General features: G+C 43.9%; 1 protein-coding gene across 2 annotated transcripts; it reads left to right on the top strand.

Moving 5' to 3' along the window:
* Window positions 1-5,068: 5,068 nt before the first annotated feature.
* Tex48 (testis expressed 48) lies at window positions 5,069-20,413 on the top strand. Of its 2 annotated transcripts, none has more exons than NM_029324.3 (5): window positions 5,069-5,096; window positions 14,962-15,058; window positions 15,526-15,639; window positions 18,935-19,045; window positions 20,087-20,413. In NM_029324.3, exons 2-5 carry the CDS (start codon window positions 15,055-15,057, stop codon window positions 20,188-20,190), a joined length of 333 nt encoding a protein of 110 aa, NP_083600.1. In that variant the 5' UTR covers window positions 5,069-5,096; window positions 14,962-15,054; the 3' UTR covers window positions 20,191-20,413. The 2 variants fall into 2 exon arrangements, with proteins under 2 accessions (NP_083600.1, NP_001343254.1); NM_001356325.1 differs by having other exon boundaries at window positions 5,086-5,113.
* The last annotated feature ends 1,307 nt before the right edge of the window (window positions 20,414-21,720 follow it).

Raw genomic sequence — 21,720 nt, 5'->3', positions numbered from 1 at the left:
TGTTTAGGTCACAGCATCTTTATTTGTGACCGTTAAAAACTGGATTCTATGCAAATACCTTTCAGTGAGCATGGACTCCCAAAGACCTGTGGTCCATCGTTACTCAACAACGAAACAGTTAACCATCACTAAAGCAAGCTCAGACTGAAGGGGATCACGAGGAGAGCGTGCTGAGTAATAAACGCCAACCTCAAGTTTGTACAAGCACACAGCCCATTTCCGTTCATGTCACAAATATGAACTGACACAATGTGAGGATGGAAAGCAGGTTCCTAGGGAAAGAGTGAGTGTGAGAGAGCAAAGGGAGAGCACAGAGGGCCCTCCTAACTCAACATACGTTCTATGGGTGACACAGGGAATTGTACTTTTGATCAACTTGAAAGCCAATATCGCCAGCACGCGCGCACACACACACACACACACACACACACACACACACACACGAGAACATGTTAACTATGAGATTTACATAAGCTCTGTGGGTCATACCAGTGTTATTTTCCTGCTTCTGATCTTGCAGGAAGGATACAGGAAGAGCTGAGGGGGGGGAGGGTGCCATGGATCTTCTCTATACATTGCTTTGCAAGTTCCTATCGACATCATGCTGTCACAAAATCAAGGGGTTTTATCATTATTGCATTAGTCCGGGAAGGCACGCACAGAAGTCAGAAGATAACTTGTGGGCATGGGCTCTCTCCTTCCACCACGTAGAGCCTGAGAATCTAAGTCAGGTCACCAGGCTTGGAGGCTCGGGAGTCGGGAGTGGGAGGCTCGGAGCAGGAGCCTTTTCCCACTGATCCATCCCACCAAAATAAAGGTTTTCTTTTGTTGTAGTTATTGTTGTTGCTTTGTTTTATTTTTTTTCCAAACCTGAACTTATCCTCATCCAAAATTTGTTCCTCTTTCCAAATTTTCTGATTTCACAGCCACAGATATAAAAGACATGGAGGTGTCGGCTCAGGCTCTGCCTTGTCCCTCACTCACAGGACGATTAATATTATCAACTTATCTGGATTTAGAGTCACCTAAGAGACAAACCTCTAGGCAAGTCTGTGAAGATGGTTCTAAGCTGAGTTAATGAGGTGGAAAGATCCATGGAAAATATGATTGGCACCAATCCATGGGTTCAAATCCTGAACTACATAAAAAGGAGAAAATGGGTTAAGCACCAGCATCTCTCTCTCTCTCTCTCTCTCTCTCTCTCTCTCTCTCTCTCTCTCTCTGTGTGTCTCTCTCTGTCTGTCTCTCTCTCTCTTTCTCCCTCCCTCCCTCCTTCTTAACTGTGGATACCATATGAACAACTGCCTCTATCTCATAACCCATGCCTTCCCCACCATGGTGGGTCAGAGTGTCAAACCATTATAAACCAAAATAAACCTTCCTTTCACTAAATTTATTTTTTCAAGTTCTTGGTCACAGCAATGAGAAAAGTAACTAGCCCTGATCTTAGCATCAAATAATACTGATGCAGCAATGGCAACAACATTCACTGAGTGTGTCTCCTCTCCCGGGAGCTCTATTTACAGGCTTCCAGGACTGGTCTAACTTGTCCCTCAAATCAGCTCTACTAATTATTCCCGCTGTAAACATCAGGAAACTGAAGATCAGAAGGGTTTATGGTTAAGGGCAAAGTCGAACAGTAACTTAAGATAATAAACTTCCTATCCATGTGATCTGTCCCCAGACCTGACTCATCCTAACCCCAGTAACTTAGTTCAAGATTTCACTGCTCACTGCCTGAACCAGACCAATACAGGAAACTTCAGGCTAATCTTCTCACTCCAGACCCAAGGAGAGGGAAACAGCCTTATCAGACATCCTTGAACAGTAAATCACCCCAAACAGAAGGCAAAGTCTTAGTTCCCAGGCATAAAGGGATTTCCCCCCCCCCATCAGTATTTTCACCAACTTGAATATATAAAGTGTAGTGCATGAATCATGAAGTACCTGCTTACAAGGATTCAAAGACTGTCCGCATTTACAGCTCCATGTTGAATGAAACTATTTGGAAACGTGACTCTCCTTACTCTCTGTGTCCTCAAACAATCTCACTCAACTGCTTCATGAGCTCTTTAAGATCAGTGTTCACAATTTCCGCAAACAGGGATTTCCAAGAGTAAGCTATCTTCAAGTCTGACTCTTGGGGAATCCTGGTTGTAAGCTCATGTTTAATGCTGTTCATGCAAGGTTCATCTAAAGGATGCCTCCATGACAACGGGGAAATTAAGGATCCTCTGAAAACCATTTGGACAAGTGTTCAAGGTAGCAAGAGGCGATACAGGGGTTGGAGAGGGTTAAGCAATAATGAGGGCAAAGAGGTGTGGAGAAGGGGAGAGGGTGTTGGGAGAGTGGATAGCAGAAACTTGGGAAGAAAACATGGGTCCACTTTGAGAACCAACTTCTTTGTGACTGGATTTGAGAAAATTCATACCCAGTACTCTAAACATAACCAGAAGTCCATGCCTGGGGAAGTGACAAGGCTTAGGGAAGACCCTAGTGCCGTTGATTTACTCAGCAGATGTGCTGTCAAACTGCCTTCTGAATATTTATATTGATGCCTACTGACTATTGTTGCTCTGAACCTTAGCCAGGGAAACTTCTTGTTGTGTAATAATTAATGCAGAGGCTCATATTACATCAAAATGCTCAGAATACAGGAAGACTGAGTTCTGAACCCTGTATAAGACATCTGTATCACCCATCCCAAGGCTAGGGGAAGGAACATCATGGGAAGAGGAGGAAAGGTTAAGTTTCAGATAGTGGATATAGCACTATAAAATGTTGTCTGCTGGACAGGATACATTCATTCACTCATAAACTCACGGGAACTGTGGTTATCTGTACAAGGCCCTTGACATTCTGTCACGGATGAGGAAGAGGCTCCAGAGGCACTCCCTGAGCAGCCATTGGCAGTGAACGGCTACCAAGGATGGAGGAGCCATTTTCTTCAATGCAATAGCCACTTGTTAATAAATAACCCCCAATCCATGCTCATAGAAACAGCCTTAATCAAACTCAGTAAGTCACAAAAACGAAAAAGAAAGAGGTGAAGGGAAAGCCATGAAAGCAGGATGGGGACTCTGAGAGGGAAGGGGGTCCTTATGAGTAGGATGATAATGAGGGGTAGATGTGATCAAGAATCCATTATGTGCATTATCAAATAACAAGAATAAAATAAAAATATAAAACTATTCTGTAAGCCAATGGGTTTCAATACTGTCTGAAAATTTTTCAAACCTACTAGTGCCTGGATTCTACCTTCCCAACACACACACACACACACAGAGAGAGAGAGAGAGAGAGAGAGAGAGAGAGAGAGAGAGATCTTCTGAGCTGGGAGCTAGAACTGGCATTTTCTAAAGCTTCTTTGAGCATTTCAGAAGCAGCCTAGAGTTGAGAGCCATCATGTGGGTACATCATGTGATTCCCACATTGTAATTCAGCACCTTTTTTAGTGTATAAGTGTTTGCATGTAGAGTCCAGCGGACACCAGGCATCCTCAGCGTCATCTTCAGGAACAGCATCTACCTAGCTTTCATTATCATTATCGTTGCTGTTTGTTTTCATTTGATTACCTCTTTTGAGTCAGGGTCTCACTAGGTAGACCAGGCTGGCCTTGAACACAAAGATTCCCCTGCCTCTCAGAGTCCTAGGGTTAAAGGCATGTGCCATTATATTCAGTTTATCATTACATTTGAGACAAGGTCTCTACTGGCCTGGAGCACACCAATTAGGCTAGACTAATCAGCCAGCAAGCTCTTTCTTCACTTCCAGTACTGGGATTAAAAAATGCACAACCACACCCAGAATTCTTTTCAAAGTAAATCGACTTACTTTGGGTTAAAAAGTTCCAATACTAAGGGTTTTTTTCTAGGCAACAAATGACTGTTGAGGGAGAATTAGCCTCCCCTAGAGAAGAGCCCTTAACTGTTTATCCAACGCAAGATGGTCAGCCCTAAAACCATATGTACACAAACAGCAAAAAAAGAATAGACTCAGCATATAGTATGTATATATTTGTGCATGCCTACACATATAGCAACATATTGCATAAGTCCTAGGAATTGAACCCAGATCCTCATGCATGCACAGCAGGCATTTTATCAACTGAGCCATCTTACCAGCCCCAACTTAATACATCCTGATTACACAAAGAAATCACCAGGAAAGCTTTGAAACCATACTGGTACCCAGTGTCTAGAGTCCCTGAGATTCTGACTTGTTTAGGAATGGACCCCAGACAGTCCAAGTTTCAACAACAGTACAAGGGAAGATGATTGGCAGCCAGACCCGAGACTCTTCAGTGCTCCTATGAAGAAGCAGTGAGTGCTACTTGCCACTGGTACTTTTAAAGTTGCTTAACCCCCATCACCCACCAGCACATAAGTCCAGCACTGACTTCCATTTGTTTCCATCTTCTGTTATACCATGACCTCTACATGCATCCAAAGACAATGCTGATAGAGGGGTTTCACCTAACGTGACTCCCCCAAATAGCACCAAGATGTTCCAAGTGGGGAACTGAAAGCCCACCCCATAGGGTGAGGAAATTTCTAGGAATCCATCAGGAATCAATTCCTCTTTTTCTGGAAGATGGGTTGGGAAGAAATGTCACTTGTTTTTACACATTGCCACCACTCCCCTTCTGTGGAGTTGTTACTACAGCATCCAGGCACCTGCCCAGTGCTTACAACTCTGATGTCATTTCATCCTGGAAATACATGGAGGACACATAACTATTATTCCTATTTTACAGAAGGACAGCTGAGGCATAAAGTCCATCTCCCTGAGGTTAATAGCCAGATACATTAGGAGACAGACCCTGCCCCATGCTTTCTCGTGTAGTGCTGTAGCGCCCCCTTCTGGCCTGACACCCTCAAAGTATTCCACACAGACAGAAGAACTTGGATTTCTGTTGCTCTGAGGGACAGCAATGGTGGACAGCTTGGCATCACACACAGAAAGATGGATCATGATAGGAAGGGTCAGCAGGTCACAATAGCCTCTTTCCTCCCCGCCTTATGGTCTAGTCCAAAAGCCGGGTCACTAACGTTCTCTGTGACATCACAGCCTCCTTTCCTCTCTGCCAGCAACAAGTAAGTGGGGCTCAAAGGTAAGGCCTAAGGGTGGGAGGGGTGACATTCCCTGCACCAAAGGGATGGCAGTGTCCCCACACTGGTGGAGACCTATTCATTTGCTACCAGCATCAGACACAATCCTTCCTTGGCCTCTACCCTCAGTTTCTCTCTGCCTACCACATCCCCACAACAGTGATGAATGACCCTAAGTGACTCCTCCAGCTCTAGAATCCTGCCTGCTTCACCTTAGTGACCTTGCTTCACCTGGTCAGCATGTTCTGAAGTCTCCGGAGACCTGAAACTTAAATAGGACAGGACAAACCAAGAGCCTCTTCTTTGACTCTTGTCCCCATCTAGAGATGGGTCATAGTACTGCATGAAAGTCTCCGCCCTCCTCCACTTCAACACCAGCATCTCTTACATTCTGAGGCTTCACAGCATGCCAGAAAGCTGTGCAGGCCACTTTCCATTGCTCTGAGTCTTCACATGCCACTTTGCTTTGCTTTGCTTTGCTTTGCTTTGCTTTGCTTTGCTTTGCTTTGCTTTGCTTTGCTTTGCTTTGGGATTTCCAGGTTACAGATCAAAGAGCTGAGGTTTTAAGACGCTATATATTATTTTTCTATGAAATAATCATAAAGAGTTATACCCCAAGGGATTAGGGATGTAGCTCTGTTGGTAGAAGGCTTGCTTGGCCTGTATGAAGACCCAGGCTCCATCCCCAGTACCACATAAACTAGGGATGGTGGCCTCCACCTTTAATGCAAGCACTTGGGTGGTAGAAGTAGGAGGTTCAGAAATTTGGGGTCATTCTTGCAATATGGAGTCCAAGGCCAGCCTGAGCTACATAAGACCCTGCCTCAGAAAAATATTTACTTTCCAGATAATGCTCTTGTGAGTTGCCGGTTTCCCTAAAAGATTTCCCAATTCTGGAGAGTAGGCAATTTACAACTGCCTATCATCAGGATTTCCAGGTAAAGATATGAAGAGCACAGCAGCCTTCATAGAACCCCATTCCAAGTTCCTGAAGCACAGCCAGTGGCTGTGATCTCCAAGGCCTATAGCTAAAAGGGACAAGGGCACAATGCAGTGTACGTTTAAGGGAGAGGGAGTTTGAGTACTTGTGTTTTCTTGTATGTGCATAAGCTATTTGGAGGAAAGGTTCCTGTTTGACATGTGGCACAGAAATGGAGTTTGTTTCCAGTTAAATGGAGAGCTGTGTTTTCACCACAGATAGAAGAGAGCTTTATAGCCAGTGCATAAGGGTCTGGGGAGGCACTAAGGCTACCTACCAACTGCTAGGATTCCAGAGACAAGAGGCACTTGGGCATCTAGGACCTTCTAGTATGAGATGACAACAGTGTGCAACTCTTCCATCATATTGGCCAGTAGCACTTTCATTAATAGATGACTTGTGATAATCTGTTAGCATCTTCCCAGGGAAGTAGGTCTGTGCCTAGGATTTGTGGATACCCTTTTCCCCTCTCTGTGTTACCTCCCCCTGCTCCCTCAATCCTAGTTGTAGGAAGACCCTCTAAGCTTGTCCAAATCTTTACCACTGACACCAGCTATCCTTGAATCTTTCCACTCACAAAAATGAGGTTTCTGGCTGCAGCACTGTTTCTTCTCAGCTTTGATTTTCAGTCTCTTGCTGTGCCATGTGTTGGACCGGAGGTGCCTAAAAAGCACTTGACTCTAAACAAGCATATGCTGAGTGAATGACAGGGAACAAACCATGGCTTCAATATCTTAAGAACTGGAAAACCTGCAAACACAGCAATCAAGAAGCTGAGGCAAGCCGGGTGGTAATGTGATAATGGTGTACACCTTCCTTTAATCCCAGTACTCAAAGGCAGAGGCAGGCAAATTTCTGGGTTGGAGGCCAGCCTGGTCTACAGAGATTTCCAGGACAGAAACCCTATCTCAAAAATAAAAAATAATTTTAAAAAAAGGAAACAAAAAACTCAGAGATGGAGGAGGAAGAGAAGGAGGAGGAGGAGGAAAAAGAAGGAAGAAGGAAGAGAGAGAGAGAAAAGAAAGAGAGAAAGAAAGAAAGAAAGAAAGAAAGAAAGAAAGAAAGAAAGAAAGAAAGGAAGGAAGGAAGGAAGGAAGGAAGGAAGGAAGGAAGGAAGGAAGGAAGGAAGGAAGAAGCAGAAATAATCCAGGTCAGCCTAGGCTATATAAGAAGACTTGAAGAAAAAGGAGGAGGATGAAGAGGAGGAGGAGGAGGACGAGGAGGAGGAGGAGGCTACCTACTCCTTTAGCTGAGATCTAGGTTGACTTCACCTGTAAGGATACAATGTGAAGTATTGGTAATAGGCACCCTAGTTAGCCGAAACATACAAACACATTCTATAATACAACCCATAACTGCCAAGCTTACTCAGTTATACATCGGGGTGTGGGCTGTGTGATTGTGTCAGTTACAGTGAAAGAAAATGATCTAGATGGTCAAGGTCTCTAGTCCTTCAAACTGTGGAAGAGGACACAGCCTACCATAGGTACCAGGGAGTCAACCACTTAAAATCACCTAAGTATTTGTTGCACAGAACGATAAACCCCTGACGGCACTGGGAAGACTGGTGCCCAACCTAACAGCAAGCCTCCTTAAGTAATCATTTCTACTACCCCCATATGACAGACAGACACAGGCTATTAGTTTCCAGAAGAGTAGGAAAGCACAATGGTGCCATACAAATGCCTAGTCTCTAGAATCCCTAGGATTCTGACTTACCTAGGAATGAACCCCAGACAGTCTGAGTTTTGACAATGGTGCAAGATTTATTTTTTCCTGCAACTTCTATGTCTTAGTCAGTGTTCTATTGCTGTGAAAAGACACCATGACCTCAGAAATTTGCATAAAGAAAAGCATTTAATTGGGGCTGTCTTATGCTTCAGAAGTTTAGTCCATTATTTTCTTGGTGGAAAGCATGGAATGGCAGCACTCAGGCAGACAAGGGAACACAGGCAGATAAAGTGCTGGAGAGGTAGCTGAAAGGTCTACATCGGGATCCTCAGACAGCAAGAAGAGAAAGACACTGGGCCTGACTTGAGCATTTGAAGTCTCAAAGCCCACCCCTAGTGACACACTTCCTAGAACAAGGCCACACCTACTTTCACAAGACCACACCTCCTACTAGTGCCACTCCCCAATGACCAAGCATTCAAATCTATGAGCCTATGAGGCTATTCCTTTTTTTTTTTTTCAGCTTTTACACACTATGTTACATGGACAACTAGATCCAATTTTTTTTAATTTTTTATTAGATATTTTCTTCATTTACATTTCAAATGCCATCCCAAATGTCCCCCATACCCTCCCCCTGCCCTGCTTCCCTACCCACCCACTCCGACTTCTTGGCCTTGGCATTCCCCTGTACTGGGGCATATAAAGTTTGCAAGACCAAGGGGCCTCTCTTCCCAGTGATGGCCTACTAGGCCATCTTCTGCTACATATGCAGCTAGAGACACGAGCTCAGGGGGTACTGGTTAGTTCATATTGTTGTGCCACCTATAGGGTTCCAGACCTCTTCAGCTCCTTAGGTATTTTCTCTAGCTCCTCCATTGTGGGCCATGTGTTTCATCCAATAGATGACTCTGAGTATGAGGCCATTCCTATTCAAACTATCACACCCTATTTTAGGTCTGAGCCTTTTATACAAAATAAACTTCTTGGTTCTTCTTAGTTACCCAAGATTATTCCTCAAAAGTCCTTGAACTATTGACCCATTTTTCATTTTGTTTGTGACTCTGAGTCTTTGTCCTCAAGAGTGGCTTTCAAAGGGACTTCTCAAGTCTGTTTTGCTTTTTAATTATACAAATTGAAAATTATAATTATTTAGATATCCTGGTCTTCTCCACCTTGTAATTAAATACTTTTTCCCCTTTGTCGATGGTCAAGTATAAAATAAACATCTCAGCACAGATATGAAACACCGGGGCCAGAGAGTAGCTAACAGAAGCCAGAGTTAGATTCAGTCACTGTCTGCTGCTCTGAAATTTGAGAGGAATCTGAATATTTGTACTCTGCCAGCTCTATCTTAAATCTCCCTCACTGGATCCAGCATCTAACATAGGTGTTTTCAGGGTTTCTGTGTGTTAAAGTTGAGCTATTAGTGTGGGTGTGAGGGGAAAGTTGGATGGGGAAGGAAAGAGGCAAAGAAAGTGGGTTTCAGAAGGTTTGAGTGGGAGCAGGATCTCTTGCTTTCTTTTGTTATTTCTTCTTCCTTTGTTTTCCTCACTAGCTCATACAATCTTCTCTTGTTTTCAATGTCCCACTTGAAATCCCTTGTTCTTAAAATCCAAAGTTCATAATAGGCCAGGAGTATTGGCATATGGCTTTAGTCCCCGCACTTGGGAGGCTAAGGGAGGAGGATCTCTATGAGTTCAAGGTCAAGTCTGATCTACATAGCAAGTGCAAGCCAGTCAGGACTACATAGTGAGATCCTGTCTCAAAAAAAGAACAAACAAAAATCCAAATTCATCATAATAGCCTTGGTAAGTCCACATCATTTGGTGAAGTTGTTGACATTAAGTAGACGAGAATATGAGTGGCAGAGAGGAGCAGTGTTTTCAGGAAGACGTGACAAGTAATATATGGGGACTGTGACAAATGGGAACGATTATACTATAATCAATTTTAGAGAATAATGCATCAGTGCAGTGTCTTAACCTAATCAAATAGTGTCTGGAAGAGACTAAGTAATCTGTGACTCAGAAGTCACTCCAGGGCACAGGCTAAATGAAGTGACTTTGGTTCGTGATTTAACAAAGCAGAGTATATGCTAACCAAGGTTTAAGAGAACCCTAGGCAACAGTCAACAATTTCCTTTAAGTAAACAGGCCAGCAGGCTGTGGAAGTCCAAGCATGGCATCTCCAGGCTGACCTGTGATGGGAGCTGCTCAGACCTAAGGGTCCACTCTTTCCTTGGGAAGCATTTGTCTGCAGGTCACGCGTGCAAGGCAACCTCACACAAAGAGTAAGGATGAGGCCAATGCCTGGATAAACGAAGGAAACTAAATGTAAAACATGAAAACAAAGTTTGTTTTTACAAACAGTAACCAGTTCTCTTAACTCCCTGCCAGCACTCCTTTCATTTTCCAGCCCAGCCCCTTCAAATCTCCCAATCATTCCTCCCTCAGTTCCCCAACAGGCTGCTTAAACAGTCCCTTCTCCCAGTTCTCCCAATGCTAGAAGCTCCAAACTATAGCAACTATTGTAGCCTATCGGCTCAGCTCAGCTTCCCCTGACTCAACTATTTCCTAACAATATCTTCTGCGCCAACTGCCTTTTCCTCTCTGCTAGCCCAATTCTATACCAACTGCCTTCTCTTCTCTTCTCTTCTCTTCTCTTCTCTTCTCTTCTCTTCTCTTCTCTTCTCTTCTCTTCTCTTCTCTTCTCTTCTCTTCTCTTCTCTTTTCTCTTCTCTCTCTCTCCCTCAACTGGCTTTTTTATATCCTATCCTGCTCCCAGAAATCTAAGAGGAACCCACACTGAAGGCTGTCAGATCAAGCAGCTCTAATAGCTAAGAATTCTTAAAGGGTTATTTGGTTAACAACTGGGGGATACTTTAAAGGGCCAGGTGGACAAAATAAAACAATTAGCAAAAATCAGGCAGGTTAATGGCAAAGATGTTTGCTAAATGATGGATCTCCTAAACACAAGATCTAAGTGTGTTATATATTATTTCTATTGCTATGAATCCTGAAAAATAAATCCATGGAAGAGAGCTTAGTGAACTTTACCAGGGCTCAGATTTTACCAAAAACAAAAAACAAAAACCAACTCACCAGGCAGCTGATCCAAAGATTATTGGAAATGGGGTTAAGCTCATCACTCAGGCCTCCTAGTCCATGGTTCCTACATCATAGAGACATGTGTCTAATCTGCTGGATATCTCTTACCATGAGACTCACTTATGTGCAAAAAATTATTAAAGATCAGATGGGAGAAGGAAGAGAAGGTCCATGTTTGTTTGAATATTTTCTAAGTACCAGGATGGGTACTAAGGACACAGGAAATAAAGATGTGAGAGGTAAGACCTGTCACCATTGGCCTCCTGTGAGTGAGTCATCTGTCCATCTTTATTTTGTTCATCATTAAATATCCAGCACCAAAAAGAACGTGGCACATAGTAGGTTCTCAAAAATATATACTGAATAGGAAAATACTCACCAGCTACTGTCCATGTAGTTGTGACTAAACAGCCAGCTACAATACAGTGCTTTCAACACGAAGTTTTGTAGCAATGAGCTTGAGTTAAGCAATCGCTATACAGTAACAAACCATGGTCTAAGCTACATGGCAGGAGGAGTGAGGAAGGGCTAGGAACGTGCATCCTAATTTTCAGAGGCAGCTTCTGGTAACTCCCAGGCTGAGTGTTAAAATCTGAGGAGTGAAGGCACAAGGTAATGCCATCTCTGATTTCAGGGAACAGTGTATTACAGGATCCTTTGGCAGACAGATAAACAGGAGAACTGCTTATCCAGCCCTGGCTACAGTGTGACGAGCAAAAGCCAGAGATGCTTAATCAAGGATATTAACAAATCACAAAAGGAACTGGATCCATGGGTATGAGGAGCTCCTCTGAAGGCCTTAACACAGGATTGATAGTGAATGAGAGGACCATCATGCAAAATGGGGAGCATGGACATACAATGCATTTGATCTGCAGTAGCTGGGGTAGGGGTGGGGGTGGATAGCTCCCACCAGTAAACAGCACAACTAAGAGACTCACAAGGCAATCAAGATTCAGCCTGGCACATCACAAGGTTGGCCCATCAGTTATGATGTTCCTGAAACAAACATATATATATATATATATATATAACCAAATTTACTACTTTCTCGAGAATTTACAACCCCAAGACAAAGAGGTTCACTCATTCAACAATCATTTACTGACTGTCCACACTGCCCTGTGTGCTAACATTAAGAAACAAGCATTGGGCCAAGTCCATAATTCCTGTGCTGTGACCCACTGAAGGAAGGCAGATTGTAAACACAGTAAATGAATACAAGTCAGAGCATGGCAGAAAAGTGGGAGCAGGGATCAGCAGTAAAAGATACAAGTCTTCCCTGGAAAAGGGAACATAAAGAGAAAAACTTGAGAGGAAAAACAGTGTATTTCTAAAAATACCCTTCTAGTCAGAGGTTAAAGTAAGCATAAATTCCTGAGCTGGGAGCTTGGTGAGTTTTTAATCAACAAAGTAACCAGTATGCCTTGGATGGAATTGGTTAAGAAATCACTGGAATTGAAGACAGGGGACTTTTTGAGATGGTTGAGTATGGGGTGGGGGTGGGGGTTGTGACAGTTTGATTAAGAGTTGGGTAAGAAACTTGGGTTTTCTTCTGAGAACTATAAGAACCTGCCAAAGACTTGTTTAGGGAGGAGAAATTGGGGGTGAGAGGGGACCTTTGACATAAAGTTCTCATAGCAGTCATTATTCTTGTGTTTCCTGCTCATCCCCATCTTTAGGTTTGTATTTCCAAGACAATCACGTTCCTGAAAACTTTTAGAATGTTTTAGTCATAGTCTTCTGAGCACAGATTCTTGCCTTGTTTCCATGTGAGTGCCTTTACCTCACCATAAGCATTGAAAAATGTTTCCAGGAGTGTTCTGGGACTTGTATTTCAGTAGTTCAAGACGTCACTCCATTGTCTTCCAGTTCACACTGTTTCTGATGCAAAATCAGCTGTCATTCTTGATTTCCCCCTTATAAGCAAATGTATCTTTTGTTTTACTATTATTACTATTGTTATCATTATTATTACTGATTCCTACCTTTGAAAGGTTTTTTTCTTTAATTTTTCAGTATTTGACTTATGCGGAGTAACTTAATAATGTCTGTTTGGTGTACTATGGGTACTTAGGTCAGTGTTCTTCATCAAACTTGGAGGGGGTATCTGTCATTCATGCTTCAAAGGCTTCCACCGCCCCACCTCCCTCCCTCCGGCCCTGAACAAGGTAGCTATGCAGCAGCTCTCCACTCACTGCTGTTCTTCTCAGTCTTTAACAGTTTTCCACTCTCTAATTCCATGTGTGGATCTTCTATTGTCCTTTCTATCCCTTCATATACACTATAGCTTCTACTGTTACGTTTGGCATTACTCATGCTCTCTAGATCTTTCAGATGTTGTTTTTGGGGTGTGTAGAGGTGTGTGTATACTCATGTATACTCATGTGTACATGCACACACACACACGCACACACTATGTGCCATGTCATGCTTGTGGAATTCAAAGGACAGCTTGTGGGAGTTGGTTCTCTTCTTCCACGTGGGCCTTGGAGGTTGAATCCATAAGGTAGGTCTGGGAAGCAAGTTCTTTTACCTGCTGTGTCATCTCTTGGGCCCCACCTGCTGCTTTTTAGATCTAAAATGCCTATTATTTCAAGATTGTCATTTCTTTCTTCAATACTATATTTCTTCATCTATGTCCTTTTCTTTCTACCACTGCAGATATTGAGCAGAACTATTACATAATACATATTAACATGGGAATCCTAGCTTTCCCATTAATTAATTATTAATGGTAAGGAAAACAGGGAGACCAGTTAGGAAGGAAACTATTAAAATGATTCATGCAAGAGCTGTTGGTAACTGAGACCAATACAGCAGTCAAGAAAGAAACAAGTGACAGTGACAGGCGTCTCACACGATGTGCTGGGTGGGATGACAGACACCTATCTAATCAATACTATGGCAATAATTCCCTAAAAGAAAGTTTTGTCACAGCACAAGAATAGGGCATATCTAGAGGTCTAAAAAAGTTGACATATAAAAGAAGTTTGGGACTAAAACAAGATTCTATATTCTTTTACCATTGGCACAAGAAAGATCTTTGGAGGGGTCACCCAGATTAACTTCCTCTTCCCATTGAGGGGCTTACTCAAATCCATATGACAAATGTCCACACCAGGAACTAAACCTGTGGTTCTACATTAACTGCACAGGTGCTAAGCTGCATTTCTTCCTTGCCTCTGGGGTGCCAGGCTCATAGGATGCCAACATGGCACTCAGAGAAGACAGTCCAAGATAGGGGCCCCAACGGGTGAGAAACAGAGGAGGCTGGGACAGAGGCTGTGGTTCTCTAACTCCTGGACAAACAGATGCCATTGGGTACCTTGGGGAGTTAGAGGTTTCCCATCCTCCTGTGCACCCAGATGCCACTGGAGACCACAAGAAGTTGGAAACGGGCACCCATCAGCCTATGATGAGCCCAGGGCGGGTGGTGGGGAAATCCACCTTAGCTCAGAGTGAGTGCCAGAAATACAGACAGGCCTTCTACAGGAGCCTTAGGCAAGGCTCTGTATGATGAAGGCCTCCCCACCCAGCAGTCCTTGATGAAGGAGACAGTCCTTGCTTGTCCAAACTGGATGTCATGGTGGGTGAGGATGCATGCAACAGGGTGATCCAGAGATTAAATATGTTTTGCAGGAAGGGATGCCTAGAAAGGGGTGTTCATTGACTAAACACTTGGAGCCCCTAGATACCTCATTAGCATGGAGACCTCTAGGCTCTAGTCTATGTGGTAGGTTGTCATGGTCCTCCTAGTGGGGTGTCAGGTTCTAAACTTTGCTACGGTTCACTGCCCCACAAAGGACCTGGGAATTAGAGTAAGTTAGAGACAATGAGCTGGGGTTGGAGGGGAGGGAGAGACCTACCACCAGAGTCACCTTGCAAATATTTAACACTTTGCTTCTGTAAAGTAGGCACCACCAAGAATATGTACCTAGAGATGGAGTAGACCACAGAGCAACCTAAAGCCTGATTACCAGTGATCTACTTCCGCAGGAGCTAAGATCCTGCTGCAGTGGGTCCTAGCTGGAGTGTAGACACAGATGAAAAACTAGCACTTTTCAGCTATGGTCTTGTGTTCATCTAGGAAACAGACCTGCCTGGTGAACTGGGCTCAATTTCAACCCTGGTGATTCCACTGCAGACAAAGCTGGCAGAGTAAAACCTTCATTTCTTCTCTATGGGTAAGGAAATTTTGTATAGAGCAAGAAAAGTGTCTTTTAAAGGGGGCTTCTGGGTGAAGAGATGGCTCAGTCAGAAAAGTACTTGCTAGGCAAGCATAAAGACTTGAGTCTGAACCTGAGCATCCACATAAACGGTTGAGCATGGCAAGGAATGCCTATAATCCCAACACGGGGGATGCAAAGACACAAAGGTACCTGGGAGTTGCTAACGAGCCATTCTTTCCAAATTGACAAATTCCAAGACCGCTGAGGGACCTCATCTCAAAAAAACAAGGTGCAGAGTGGTTGGCAAAGATACCTGATGTTGCTTCCACATATACACATGAACACACACACACACAAAGAACAGCTTAGACAGAAAGAGCCAACCTGGACTTCCTGACCACAGAGAATCATAGACAATTTCTAACTGATATATGAAATTTAGATCCAAGAATCTCTAGTCCCCATTCTTTTACTTCCTACAGCGGCCCACCAAACCCTTGCCTCAAAGATCTTCAGTTTATGCTGCTGGGACTGTGAGGAACCTGTTATTGAGAGCGCCAAGGTTCCAAGCCAAGAGAGCCAGACACCAACCTACAGTAGGTATCAAACCAGAGCACCCTGCCTGGCCCCTCTACACCTCAGTTTATCTTCTTCCTCCTGAGAAGACCCCAGATTTCCTTCTTTTGTGTTTACTTTTTTTGAGATTATAATTACAACATCCTCACCTTCTATTCTGTCCCTCCAAACCCTCCACACAGCCCTCCTTGCTCTCTTTCATATCCATGGCTCTTTTTTATTGTTACATATAAGTATATAACATATATTCCTAAATACATAAGTAAAAACTGCTCAGTCTGTATATTACTACTTCTATGTATGTTTTCAGGGCTGATCATTTGGTATTGCATAACCAATTGTCATGTGCTCTTCCTTCAGGAAGACTATTTCTCCAGTTCTTAGCATTCCCCCAGTTGCCTATAGTTCTTGGTGCGGGGTTGAGGCTGTGGAGTTTCCCCCATCCACTTGGACACAGCTACTGGAGTCTTCCTTGTTCATGTTTGGGAGTCCTGTGACAGAGGCTTTAACATGTAGATTCTGTCATTCTTGGGAGACACAACCCCACAGCCAACTCCTTGAACCCTCTAGCTCTTAGAATCTTTTCACCCCCTCTTCCGTGACATTCCCTAGCCTTAGGTCCATGAGTGGTTTTATAACCACTTCGTTCATCTTTTGAGTGAAAGAAATTGCAAGCTAAAAGGTGGAGGATAGCCAACAGACAAGGGAGCTCAGGCTTGCTAGCTAAAGTGTGGACTGAGGTCTCGAAGCACTGGCATCACCTGAGAGCCTCTTGGAACGCATAGTTAGGGCTGGGGATGTAGATCTGTTGATTAGTTGCTTAGCATGCCCGAAATCCTAGGTCCAATGCTAGCACCACATGAAAAGCAAATAATGAGGTGGTACCTATCTGTAATCCCAGCACTTGAGAGGTGGACTAGGGAGATGGGAGCTTGGCTCCCATCTCCCTAGTCCACCTCTCAAGTGCTCCAGTACTTAGTGAGCCGCAGGTCAGCTCAGGATATATGAGACCCTGTCTTGAAATAAAATAAAGTGCATCTTCAGACCCTGTTGCTGTCCTATTGAGTCAGAAGCTGTGTTTTGGCATGGTCTCTGGGTAAATCTGGATACACTCTGTAATTTGAGGAACAAGGCTCAAGACTGGAAGACATGTGTATTAGTCAGGGTTCTCTAGAGTCACAGAACTCATGGATAGTCTCTAGATAGTAAAGGAATTTATTGATGACTTACAGTCGGCAGCCCAATTCCCAACAATTGTTCAGTCGCAGCTGTGAATGGAAGTCCAAGGATCTAGCAGTTACTCAGTCTCACGCAGCAAGTAGGTGAAGGAGCAAGAGCTAGAGCTAGAGCTAGACTCCCTTCTTCCAATGTCCTTATATTGTCTCCAGCAGAAGGTGTAGCCCAGATTAAAGGTGTGTTCCTTAAACTCGGAGATTCAATCTTCTGGAATCCATAGCCACTATGGCTCAAGATCTTCAAACCAAGATCCAGATAAGGATCTCCAAGCCTCCAGATAAGGGTCACTGGTGAGCCTTCCAATTCCGGATTGTAGTTCATTCCAAATATTGTCAAGTTGACAACCAGGAATAGCCACTACAACATGTAAGAGAAAAGTTAAGCTCTCTGCCTGTGGATCTGGCATACCCCTTTGAGAGTCTCAGTTCTGTCACAGGGGTTGAGCAAGTCACCTAATCTGTCTTTGCCTCAACTAGCCTCAACTAGCCAATCCTGTAAAATGGGAATATACACTTTATAGTACACTTGAGGAATCGTGGTGGAGAAGGTGTTGTGAAGGAATAGGAGTGGATGGGCTTGGGCAGACTAGAATAACGTCTTCTAATAAGAAGCCTTGGCATTCTGATGGCTTACAAAACGAATGAGTAGTTCTTCCTCATCAAAGTCCAGGACATACCACCATCCCTTCTTATCTTCATCTTCTGAAATAAGAGACCCCCATGGTTCTGTAATAGGGAAGGAGAGGAAAACAGAGAAGGTATCTCCATGTCCAGTTTGTATCACAGCCTTCTTTGGTGGCCTAGGACAGAACAGACAGGGATCAAAACCAGAGATGTCAGAGAGGAAAAAGTAGGAAAAGCTAAGACTGGCGGGGACACGGTAAGACAGAGTGCTGGTGGAAATCTGTCACAGCCCTACTGTCAGACGAAATGGGACAAGAGGCAGGAAAAAATCCTCATAGTAGGAACATACAGAAGCCCACAAAAGCTTTTAAAGGCTTCCGGAAATAGCTTCAGGCTAAAAATGAAGAACAAAACCTTTTAAAAATGCAAGCTTCCTTCGCTAAGACAATAACGAAGGTGCTCAGTCTCTGGTGCCGCAGCAGGTGTACAGCACCGTGCAACTCTGGTGAATCCTCCACCATGCCATGTGCAGTGGGTGCATTTAGGGCAAGCATCCCTCTGCCTGCACTGCAGCTCTAAGGTAGGCACTACCATCCAAAACAAGGGTACCACGTTGCAATCATGAGCAGAGGCGATTTACTCATTACACAGCCAGTGGCAAAGCTGTCACACCTGCTCCAGAGAGCTTAGCCTGTCTCTCATGGACTCTGTTACTTCTCCGGAAGTACACAAAGGCTTAAATATAATCCATACCAATCGTTATAGTAGTAAAACTTGAAGAAAAAAGTCTAAATACACAATTGTGGATTGGTTAAGTCTTGAATTATCCATAAAGCCAAATACTGTACAACTACTAATTTTTAATGTCCTAGCATGGGAAAGATGTATATAACGTCTATGAAGGTAATGAACCACATACATAGGACAGGCAATCTGATAAGCTATGTTAAAATATGCTTAAGAGGAAACTATCTCGGAGGAGAGGAATTGGGAACATTTTTCCTTTTTGAAATAGATGCACATTGCATTTAAAAATAAAAAATAAGAAAAAAGTTGATTCTTTTAAAACAATACATATTTTTAGGGCTGGAGAGATGGCTCAGTGGTTGTGAGCACTGGCTGCTCTTCTAGGAGACCCAGCTTCAACTCCCATTACACACATGGCAGCTTACAACTCTTTGTAATTCCAGTTCCAGGAATCTGACACCTTCACACAGACATACAGGCAGGCTAAACACCATTGCCATTCATTCATGAAGTAAATGAATAAATAAATCACTTTTGAAAATATGTATTTTTAAGTTCAGCATCTGTTCAAAGGAGAAACAGATTCAGATTTTTCCCCATCCCATAATATCCACCACTCACCTATGTGCTGCTTCAGTTGGCTCAACACTCTCACTTCTTTGACTGGCTCAGCCTTCCCACGTGACCCCCATGGGATTCTCGTTGTCAGATTCGCTGAAGACTGAGAAGAGTGAGTTATGCGAACAAAACCTCAAGAGAGCTACCGCACAGTCCGTCGTTGGCCAAGAAAAGCACTCCACTGCCAGCAGTGATTATGAAGGTGAGTCCTCAAGAGAGGTCCTGACAGTGACCTCTGGGGAAGGGAACTCTGTCCTGATGGCCAGGCCCTATGGGGATGTGAGATAGCTATGCTCACACTCCAGGGGATGCTGCAGAGGCTATAAAGTCTGAGGCTAGCCACTCTTTTCCAGGTTAGGCATTGCATTAGAAGGAGCAGGTCTGGGAGGAAAGAATATTCTACACCCAAGCACTCCCACGCTTATGGGCACCGTGCTGTGGTCTTGACTGTGTATTTTGTGTGAGTCTGCTTCATCTCTGCATTGGAGGCTACAAATTGAGTTCCAGACTGGCAGGTTTACATTGGTTCCAGAGTGACAGGTCCACACTGGTCTTGTTCTCTGTTGTTTCCCCAAAGCCAAATGAGTACACATCAAGTGAGCAATAAATAAGAATGCTCAGCTCAATTGGGGTGACATTGTCTTTGGGTCACAGAAGAACAAATGTCCAACCTAGAACAGTGGCAGAACCATAAAGAATAAAGGAAGCCATGTTGTGGGAAATTCATCCTGTGCCCTGACGCCCTCACACAGCCTCTATCCCCAAGGGGCCATTGATAGACAAGGGTAACCCACATCTCCTCACTGTAGAACCCACCTGTCAGTCAAGCCCCTGTTACAAACATGAACCCACTGCAGGGTAAGTTTTCCTACAAGAGCATACCTGTTCTATTTAAACTGAGGGTGAGGAGCTGGGGTCTTCTCTGGCTCATCCATGACCAAGTGAACTAGGTTCCACACTGGGAAAGGGACTTTGCAGCAGCCTACCAGGGAACACCATCTGTGTCTAAGCCAGGACGGGCCCAAGTTTTCTATTTCCTATGTCCCGTAATTTGCAAGACATTCTGTTGATAGTGACTCCACCATGTAGAACGGCACCAGGTCTGCTAACTAAGCTGTGGAGTGCCTGGGCTCCCATGGAACGTGTGGGATCTAGAAACCCATCTGGGATAGATACAATCACAGTAGTTCATCTGACTCTAGCTCAAAGGCTTTCACCCAACAGCCTGCTTTCCTTCTTTCAGAGCTGACTGCATACAATATACAAACAGGATACCCTAAAAGGAATCTAAACCGCTACTACCAGGAACACTGGGCCCTCCGACCGTGTCTCATCGGGAGACCCTGAGGGTTCTAGTGGCAGTTCCACACAGGCTCTGAGCTGCTCAGCTACTGGAGGGTCTCCATGAGATGAAGAAGGCAGTGGACAGGAGTCATGAAGACCAATTCAGAAACTCCACCACAAGGAGGGAAGAGGTCTGAGCCATCCCTGTGCCACTGGTGTGAGTCACCCCAGATCCTGACAGCCAGGGAGGGGGGCTGCCTGCAATTAAAGTCCTTGTTTGCATCAACGAATGTGACTCTCCTCTCTGTCCCTCCTCAGATCTTACAGTTATCAGTTCTTATATTGTCACTTCCAAATAACCTACAAAAAGTTTGACTTTGTGAGTAGCTTTTGAAATAATTTCAAACTTATAGGAAAGTTGTCTCAATGAGGGAAAAAATAGAGGAAAGGAAAGGAAAAGAAAAATTATTCTCACGTTATCATATTTATATTTTTTCCCTGAATGGTCTGAGAGCAAGCATCCTGACCCTTTGCCTAAATCCCTCATAGAGCACTTCTTACAGACAAGGACATCCTTTAACTCCAGCAAGTACCCAAAACCAAAGCACCTCCTACTAAAACAGCCCAATTCAAATTCCATCCATTGTCCCAAAATGACTCTGGGCCTTTTCTCCCAAGGCTATGGGTTCCATGAAGTCCTTTTGAGTGTCACACATTTCAAGGGTTCAGGCACAACAGTCTCTCAGTTCAAAACGATCTGATATTTCCATTGAATCAGAGTCAAGTTTCCCATTTGGAACCCTCCCCAGTAGTTGGCACCAGGAGACCCTGGGCACACAGGAGCCCACAAGACTGAAAATTCGCTTTGCTTGCTGAGAGGATTTAGTGTGGAGCTCAGTAACAGGCCACTTGTCCAGTGTATAGAGGTCTTGGAGTTGATTAAAACTAAAGTCACTTGTTTGATTCAGTTCCTGCTACCAAGTTCTTCCACTTAATTGGTCTGTAATTTTTTTTCCCCAAAAGATTTGTTTGGTTTTGTTACTTTTGTTCTCTGGTAAAATTTCTGGGTTTAATCTTAGACAGTTTTTAATACTGTTGTAGTATTTGTCTTTTAATTTTTATTATATTCAGTTGTTTGTTTAATGGGAGGGGCCATGCTAGGATCTACAAATGGAGGTCAGAGTACAACTTGAAGGAGTCAGTCCTCTCCTTCCGTGATGGATCAGGGATTGAACTCAGGTGGTCAGGCTGGGTAGTAAGTGCTCTTACCTCCTGAGCCACTTAACCTGTCATGTTCTTCTTGTTCCTTGCATTGGAGATTTTTTTATTCATCTCCTCATAAAAGCATTTAAAGTGTGTGATGGGCTAAACTGCCCATCATCCAAGGACACCTTTTCTCTGTTTCCTGGAACATGGGAGAATGTTCTTTCACATTGTAGGTGAGGATTATAGCATAGAAAGGCTGCTAATGTGCAACCTTCTGGTAGAGATGATCCATGTTATCTGGTTGACCTGGTCCAGTCAATGGGGACAGTCTTCTAGCACCTCTGAGCATGCTCCTGACCCAGCAGAGGCCAGGACGGAATGCGAAGT

This window comes from Mus musculus, chromosome 4 (assembly GCF_000001635.26).
Source record: "Mus musculus strain C57BL/6J chromosome 4, GRCm38.p6 C57BL/6J".
Lineage (NCBI taxonomy): Eukaryota > Metazoa > Chordata > Mammalia > Rodentia > Muridae > Mus > Mus musculus.
Note: the sequence above shows the minus strand (reverse complement) of the source record. Positions and strands in the feature narration are given on the sequence as shown.

Coding starts and splice junctions, on each gene's coding strand:
- Tex48 (NM_029324.3), top strand. Junction 15,640..18,934: donor GAGCCAGACACCAACCTACA/GTAGGTATCAAA, acceptor TCTCGTTGTCAG/ATTCGCTGAAGACTGAGAAG. Junction 19,046..20,086: donor TGCCAGCAGTGATTATGAAG/GTGAGTCCTCAA, acceptor TCCTTCTTTCAG/AGCTGACTGCATACAATATA.